General features: G+C 44.7%; 1 protein-coding gene across 1 annotated transcript; it reads right to left on the bottom strand.

The window, feature by feature from the left end:
* Positions 1–598: 598 nt before the first annotated feature.
* Positions 599–2,213, bottom strand: LOC100281301 (uncharacterized). Its single transcript, NM_001367960.1, has one exon. The coding sequence runs from the start codon at positions 2,030–2,032 to the stop codon at positions 947–949; it is 1,086 nt and encodes a 361-aa protein (NP_001354889.1). The 5' UTR covers positions 2,033–2,213; the 3' UTR covers positions 599–946.
* Positions 2,214–9,089: the final 6,876 nt, after the last annotated feature.

Raw genomic sequence — 9,089 nt, forward strand, 5'->3', positions numbered from 1 at the left:
TGATCCCAATCAAGCTTATTAATTCATCAAGAAATATCTTTATGTGTTACTATATTAGAAGCAATCAAATCAATGTTCTAAACAAATATCTCACATAAATCAAAGTTACTTGGCCATGGCAACTAACAACGGCCAAGAACAACCTTAGAGATCCAAAACATGAATAATATCAAAGCCCACGAATCTTGCAAGACTATCACTTATATTTAAAATGTACACAAAATTGTTAAATATTACTGAGGAATCAGCCATCAGGTACCTCAATTTAGTGAATCTTCTCACCTTAATGTACAGGAGAACACCATAGTATTGTATCTGCAGTTCGTTTCCTACCCCTGCCAATAGGAAAAGCCCACATGCAAAATCTGCAATAACTTAGCACACTAAATATTCTGTTACTAGTGCTAACTGGATGTTAACATCCACATGGCAACAACCTTATGCCAAATTACTAATTTAAGTTTGCATGCAATACATGTTCAATGCTATCCATACAAAGAAGACATCCAATAATATCATACACAACCAACAGGAAGTAATGGTCTCCCCACTTCCCCAGCTACAGATTCTTAATTTAGTATGTTTGTTCCATTCCTTCTTTAAGCAAATAGAGTTGATACAGGTGAAAGTCCATTCCTTCTTGCATGATTACTCGTACATAACAGGTATATATGGACTATGGAGATGCCAAACATCAGCTTCCCCCAAATTCACTCAAGCCAAGCTTGGAGTTATCATACAGGAAACTTGGGACTTTGAAGCTAACATAACCGTATCACTCAAGCAATCCTTATCGGCAACAATTGTTCTCATCAATAATTCACACCTCAAAGGAGATTTTCTCTGAGAGCAACCTCAGCTCTCTGCGCCTTCTATCAACAGACACCGACACACTACCAGCTCCCGGCTTTGCTGAGGCTGCAACCGACGGTAAAAACATACCAACTCACAGTGGCAGCACAGCACCACTGGAGCGGCCATTCCGTGAGAAGAAAAACCCCTGCCCACTGCTTGACATGGACCTGCCAATCTTGAACCGGCCTGACTGACAAGAGGTCGAAGAAGTGCCTGCTGCCTCCTTCTCCTTGACCCTGAAGACCTTCATCTCTCGAGCATTTGGCAACTTGCAATTATACTGCATGACATCATCCTGAGCTTCAGGAACAGCTACGAGAAACAATGGAGAATCCATGGATGCCGAGCGCCTAATAGGCTTGGGAGTGGCCCTTCCATTCTCCTCCGCTGTTGCCGTTGTGCCGTCACTTTGAGTGGATGACGAGTCCTCGTAGTCCTCTGAGCCCTCAGTCTCCGATTCAGATTGAGACAACGACATTTCCTCGTGAGCATGGTGTTCTCCCGATGGGTCACCACCTGCCTCAGCCTCCGCGGCACCGACGGGGAGATCGGAGGGAATGACGACGACGGGGGAACGGCAGATTGGGCAGTTGACGTGGGCGCGGAGCCAGGTGTCGATACAGGGCGCATGGAACGGGTGCGCGCAGCGCGGGAGCAGGCGCACCAGCTCCCCATCGCTGAACTCGCCGAGGCACACCGCGCAGTCCCCGCCCCGGCCCACCCCGCGGCGGTACTCCACTGCGGCTATGGACGCAATGGTGGCCTCGTCGAGCCCCACTGTCCGGATGTACCACACGTGGTGCACCACCCCTCCACCGCCTCCGCCCTCCTCCTCGTCGCCGAACCCTCCGTCGTCGGCACCCTCAGCGGCGGCCGCGGCGAGGCGCCGGCGGCGTCGCAGGATGAGGCGGCGGCGGCGGTAGAGGAGGAGCGTGGAGAGCGCGAGCGAGAGGAAGAGGAAGGCGGAGAGCAGGGAGATGATGAGGAGGAGGCGGACGGGCGCGTGGCGGTCGGCGACCGGCGCGCGCGGGATCACCGGGATAGGGGGCGGCGGGGGCAGGGCGTACTCGGAGCAGGCCTTGCCGCCGCCGGGGCAGAGGGGGAGGCACTCGAGCGGTGCTTCCGTGCAGTTGAGGGTGACTGACGTCGCCGCCGCGTGCGGGTGCACCGTGTACATAGCTACCTTGGCTGGGGCAGCGACAGCGGCGGCGGCGGAGTCGGCTCGGCGGCGCGCATCGGAGAGGGGGCCGCGTGCGCGCGGCGTGGGCGGTGGTGGTGGGCTGCTCTGGTTGGGAGGGGATACGTGGATTGGATTGGTCGCTGTTGGGTTTGGTAAAAGGTTTGGCCAGCTTCAGTAGTATGTAGCAGCAACTTGGGTGGACCGGTGGAGCCTGCCAACTTGGGGTGGAGGCGTGGAGCTGGAGCGCATGGACTGCCGGCGGCGACTGCTGGGTGCGAGCGCCCAACACCTACGACTTTGCAAACACTCTCTCTGACACTGTGGGCTATAATTCCAGCTACTATTCTGAGCCCACCAGTCGGCGTGTTTCGTGATAGCGCTCCGCGTGCGCTGAGCAGCTAGCCTGTATGGGTTACAAAGTCAAATGCTAGTTGGGCTCGGATTAGCCTCCACTGATGATAGTAGTACTCGCTGTATACGAGTGGTAATTGGCTATAGATTTTATACTTTATTTTTTTTAAGAATTTAATTAGATTAAAATCAGGCTCTATTTCTATTTAATTTTAAATTTTAATTATTTAATGGTTCCAACTTATTGTGAGAAAATATTTAGATCATGATCCATTATCACTCCGAGTTGACCGTAATGACATGTCTGCGTCAACCAAAGCCGTTAATTCTATTGCAGACTGAGATGTAATATGTGAGACAATATGTATAGAGAGTCATGTAAAGACAGACTCTTTGTGAAAATCTTGTCTCTTATGTTTTTTAACAAACCTCCTAGAGACACCTTAAGAGATTATATATTAAATTGGGTTGTACATATCATGAGAGCTAAAGAGACTCATTAATGGCTTCGCTGACCCCTCGAGAGGCAGTGATTAACTAGGCCTCGTTCATTTGCTCTGAAACGATTGTTTGGAAACATTCCGACTAGAATGGTGGACTTATGGCTTGTTTGAAAGGGCTTCACTTTAAAAAAAAATCAACTTCGGTTGTTTAGCTTCGCCATAAAACAGCTTCAATAAATTGTCGACATGGGTTAGAGGACTATTTGGCTTGCACATGGACTTCAGCTATTGTAATACAATTAATTCGTGTGAGTTTCCTTCATTATCCTTCTAATAAGTGGGCTCCGGCGATCATCTTCTTCGCAGGCGCCTTTTGGATCAAGCCGCCCCTAAGGTGCCTCCACCAACAGACTGTAAGTGGTCCGCTACGGTATATATAGCGTTTTCTACCGTCCGGTAGCCCTCCAGCAACAACCGCTAACAGGTCCTGTAAAATAGAGTATGCCTCTAGCAACCGCCAAATCTGAAGCATACGCTATCCACATCAAACTGGCCTCTCGCGCTCGCAGTCTGGCTTCTCGTGCTCGCTCTCGTTCAGACGTTGTTTTCTCTAAATATCTGCAAGTTTGTTTTTGTCGTGAAAATAGCATAGAAAAAAGAATAATATATTTAAAAGCTAGTTCTACAACTTCAGATCGTCTTTAAGAACTTAAATTTAACTAATATGTCTTAGATATTTTTTTGCATACTATTTATTCGTTCGCAAATATGTATTATTGAATATAGTAACAATGGATAAATGAAGTAGTTTAAGTAACCCTCTAGATATAGAAACGACTTTGAGTGGTAATTAATATTTACTATTTGAAAAAATATATTATTATGTTACTCACATTTTATTTTGGAAAATAGTAATTAAAAATTAATTAAATATACTATGTTGCGCATCATTTTTTAATGTTATAGCGTGTAATGCAAACAAAACAAAAAAGCTAAATTAATGGGAAAAAAGAAAGTGTGTTAACACTGTAGCTTTAGAGGACCAAATTTAGAGTACGTTGCTGGAGACTGAGAAGATATAGATGACGAAATCTTTTAGAGTGTGCTGTAAAGTACAGGGAATATTTTTTTAGAGAATGGAATTTAGAGAACGCTACTGGAGACAGCCTAAAACTGGAACCCACGCGGAAACATGGCATTTGCACAGTCAGAGAAAGATTCAGCAAGAGAAATGAGACAAGAGACGCATCAGGAAAAAGGGCCGAGAATCCCACTCACACGAGGGCAGTCGCCACGTCTGCATCGGCGTCGTCGGACGAGATGGCATCCTCGGCGTGTGCGTGCAGCGTGCATGTAATGTGGGGCAAGCTGGCGTTGGGAGCGCCGATCAGGCGAAGCAGAGAAGAATGCCGATTGCCGAGTAGTGCACCTCCCTACCGCGGCTGTTGAGTTTGGAAAGGGAATCGATGGAAATGAAAGGGGCATGTGGGCGCACGATGGCTTTGTGCTCAACGACGTGCATGCGGTCATGGTCGTTCCTGACTTTTTAGGGGCCCGGTGCAAAATTCGAAATGAAGTCATCATCCACACACAATATATATACTAGTTGTGTACACGTGCGTTGCAACGGAAACATATAATACCATTGATAGCTTATGTATGTTGGGATGAGCATTGACATATATCTGACCGGATCTTCTTCTTCCTTGGGGATCTGGAGAAAAGACTGTTCGGAAGCCAAACATGTTAAGACATGATCATGTGCTGCCTTTGTGTCTCTGATCATCATCAGCACACTGTTCGACGCTTGTATGGGTCTTGTTAATTTGCATGCCTCGTGCATAGTCTCTCAACCATCAATTCATTATGGTATACAGAATTCGTGTGAGTTTTGACAAACATTATCAAATTCATATAAATTATTTTAAAGAATCAATATAGAGTTTTATATGATAGAGAAATACATGTGGATTGAAAAATGCTAAACAAAAGATCTAAAATATAACAGTTCGATCAAGTTGCATAAGATATACAATTTTTCAATTGCTTCTGCATTTGGAAGTCCACCTTTCTATGTTATTTTTGCTATTTCTGACTTAATAGAATCCAAATAGTATTGAACACTAAGAAAACTACAAAATGAGATGGAGTTGTGTTGACTGAAAAACATATGTATGTAGCATTTGGAATAAAAAAATACACTTTAAGTATTCAAGTACCAGATAATGCCAGACAAGGGATTAATTCCACAGAGCAAAGTACAAAATCCATGACAAGATATTTCATAATAGATCTAAAAAAGGAAGGCTTTTGCTTAAAATATAAGGCCTTAATCTCAAAATGTGTATATGTGATATTGAACGGGTCACCACCAATGCCTACACAAGTTGACTGCCCTAAACCTACAGCTGTTGTTTGAAACACTCGTCAACAGAAATCAGACATGCATTAACCAAACATAGTCAGGTGCTCGTGCGTTGCCACGACTCACAAATTATTAATCTTTATTTTTGCACAATTTTAGATTTTTACCGTTTAAATGTGGGAGAGGAGAGAGGGGTGAATGGAATAGTAGAGATAAGATTTATAAGAAATAGGGATCTGCACCAAGAACATAAACATAAATTAATTAGCATATTCTTGCCCCCTCAAGTTAAAATCATGCATCAATAGTACGGCAGCAATACAAAATCCGGTGTGCATACTACAGAACAGGAATGTAGGCATTACCTTAATTAAAAAAGTAATGTGCTAGTATTAGTAGTACCTTCTAGGGTTGAGTCTTCCTCAACACCCTTGTATGCCCAGTGGCATGATGCAATGATGTTCTCAGACGCATATCTTGCGATATTTATTTATAACCAGTCAAAAACTCAGAGAGTAATCTTACTTTACGAATGATTTGAAACATAAAGAAAATTATGAAAATTACTGTATTAATCAACGAAAATACACTCGATGCAACAACATACAAAGATCAATTAAATGCCCAAGCACAAAAAATCTGAATTTGAAGCAAAGCATATATACATATCTGGACATACAGTCTGGTTCTTGCCGCATGCTTCCCAGCTGGACACTTCTCCGACCATTCTCTGTGCTACCGAGCGAATAAAGGTCTGAATAATTAATATTTAGCTTCTCTCTTTCTCTCTATCTATAGAAAACTCTTATCCTAGTTCCATATCATTATGTTTTTCTTCAGTGTGTCGATGTAACCGGCTACGCTGTCTCCATAGAAGTCGTCTTTAGTCGGCTAGATGATGCTGGCGTTCCAAACCAGGCAATTAGTGAACAAAACAGAGCATGCCCTAGCATCCAGGTTCCTATAGATTTCAAGATCATGACTGATGATGTCCAGTATTTGACGTACGTACATAGTGTAAAACAGTCTTCCTTGCGTACCAGTGGAAGTCGACGGTGTTCCCTCCTTTGTCGGAGTGAAGTGGCTATGGAGTACAGGTAGTAGTTGTGTTAGCAGTCAGTAGCATGAGCGATCAGCCACATTGTTGATCTGATCAAACACACCAAATAGAGCACATCAAACCTTGCTTGCGGTTTGTACTACCTAGTGTATGTCTCTGATGAAGTGCGAGAGGAACATGAGCGCTTGTGTTATATTATCTGCACTACAGAAAAGCAACGTTCATGACTGTTAATGACAAATTGTCCAAAACTTTGCAGAATTGGAGCATGCACATACGAGTAGCAGAGTAGTGACATTACATTATGGGGGAGAAGATCTCTGTAACACCCGGGTTTTAGGGGTCCAAAGCCCGGGCGTAAACATAATCACCAGGTGTGCTGGGACCAAGTCTCACACATATGATGAATCATGGCACAGGATCGAATGTCACATCTTTACTATATAACAAGAGTTCTATACAAAATAAATAAATAATTACATTATAAGGAGACAACGGTCCAGCAACCCAAAGTTGACTGGGAGACGACGACCTAGATCTCTCACGAACTCATCGCAGCATCCTCCATGCGCCTCATCCTGTGGTACCTGTTCTTGACCTGTGTGGGGGGGTGTGAGACAGCAAGAGTGAGCTCACATACGTTCATCGCTTCAACAAGTTATGGGGAATAATGTGCATGAACTCGCCAAAAGTGGGAGCTCACGTGAAGTGTAAGGCTTACCAAAGAGGATGGTTAGAGCTGAGCATTGCTTTTAAAGTTGGTCAAAATTTTATTAGCAGTTACTAAGTATAAGTAAATACCAACCCAATTAAGTAGTAGAACAAAAGTAACAACATCACCTGCGATGCAATGCATATGACAAATTGAATTTAAGTTTCATAATTTAATCATCAGAGAGTCCTGAGCTGCTCATGACCGTGAGCTCGGCTAGTATACCAGTTTTACACTCTGCAGAGGTGGTACCCTTTACCCACAAGTCATGTTACCCATCTGCCAAGAGATCGCGACTTCCCATACACCTCTACCGAGGAGGCGAGGCAGGGTAACACTACGAGGCCTTTACAAAGTTCCACTAGCTTCAGAAAACCCGCTACAGTTTATGGGAAGCTCCAATGCAGGAATCCCTTGCAGGACCGCCATCGCAGCAAAAATCCTCCCGAGGGCCTCCCTACACTGACCACTCCCCTACTGCCCTTGCCCCTTTCGGGTAAGGTAGTCCTCCACTAGCTTTCCTAATTAGTCAGCCAAGGGCGTCCATAAACCCTTGTGGTGGCACGTGTTTCTCAAGTTAAGCTCTATGTTCCAATTAACATTTAATGATCTTGTCATGAACATAAATGAAATAACAACATAACTGGAACATAGATATAATGAAATATTAACCCAAAACCATATAAAGCAGTAGCAGAACTACCCAAGTGATTCAGGGGTAAACAAGGTATTCAGGATAAACAAACTAGGGTGACCTATTGGGTCCCATCAAAATTAACCTATGCAGATCATTATGATTAATTAGAACATGAGTGGGTAAAAGAAGTGATCAAGGGCACAACTTGCCTGGGACTTGAGATTCCAGGTACCAGGATGATCTTCAGGTGACACGTGTCCTCACGCTAAACATAGCAATACAGACAAACATGGTATAGGCAAAATTAACATCATACCAAACATAAGAATAAACTGCGTAATAATATTCTATGCTGCGTAACGAGATCGTAGGAACAAGAATTACTAAATTCAGAGTTACGGTTATTTAGTTATGAATTTATGAAGGTATTAAGCAATAGATTAATTCAAATAAATAATTTTAATTCAAGTTTCATGTCTAAACTGTGGTACTAGGTGATAAACAATATTAATATAAAATTATTGCAACTGAAATGACTCAATTTGGAGCTAAAATGAATTTACTATGAATTTCACAAGTTCTAGAATTATTTTTGTGCTTAGAAATGTATTTTCTGTATTGTTTTTCCTACTTTCCTAAGTCACTGGACCAGGCGCATAATTATTAGGGAAAACAGGGGCTATTCCATAAAAATGCCTTAGACTCAGGAGTATCCCGCAGGGGACGGCGGGTTAATTCCGTAAAACTGCAGGGGCTCTTTAGTAAAACATACCCGCGAAGGCGTATGATCAAATCTGGGCCGCACAATCGCAAATGGACGGTGCGGATTAGACCCGATTCACACCGAACCGGTACACAGCCCTGTCCATTGGATTCAAAATCGACGGTGTTGATTTCAAATGGCTGAGATCCCTTCGGATCCAACCGATCAGGATCCAAGGGCCGGATTGAAATACGCGATGGGGCACCCAGTCATCTAATCCTAGCCGCACATCTAACATCCTACGGATAAACATCCTTCTTCTCCCCAATTCAATCCTAGCCACGGCGGCAGAGAAGCCACCCGGCGGTGCGCCCACCGGCAACATGGCCGACCGACCCCCATAGCCCTAACCCGAGCGCTAACTGGTGCAAACGGAAGAGGGAGGGATGCCGAACCAAATGGGAGCGATTTTACCGTGAATCATGTAGCAGGACTCGCCGCCCACGGAGACATGCGGGTTCACGGCGGCAAATCGATCACCGGCGACGAATTCCCACGACCCTAGTTGACCGCCTTGCCCGAGGAGTCGTCCAACACCCGCAGCAAGAGACGGCGATCATCCAGCATGGTCTGGCGCTCCAATTCCCGACGATGGCAGAGAATCGCGCACGGTCCTCCAGTTGACGCCGCAAGAATTCCCCACACGCGAGCCCTCAGTTCAGGGTATTCTACCGGGGTGAAGATGGCAAGGGGGGGGGGGGGGGTAGCGGCTCCTATTTATAT

This window comes from Zea mays, chromosome 7 (assembly GCF_902167145.1).
Source record: "Zea mays cultivar B73 chromosome 7, Zm-B73-REFERENCE-NAM-5.0, whole genome shotgun sequence".
Taxonomy (NCBI): domain Eukaryota; kingdom Viridiplantae; phylum Streptophyta; class Magnoliopsida; order Poales; family Poaceae; genus Zea; species Zea mays.

What these genes read in the sequence shown, in the direction of transcription:
- LOC100281301 (NM_001367960.1), bottom strand. Translation starts at nt 2,032, where the DNA reads ATGTACACGGTGCACCCGCACGCGGCGGCGACGTCAGTCACCCTCAAC.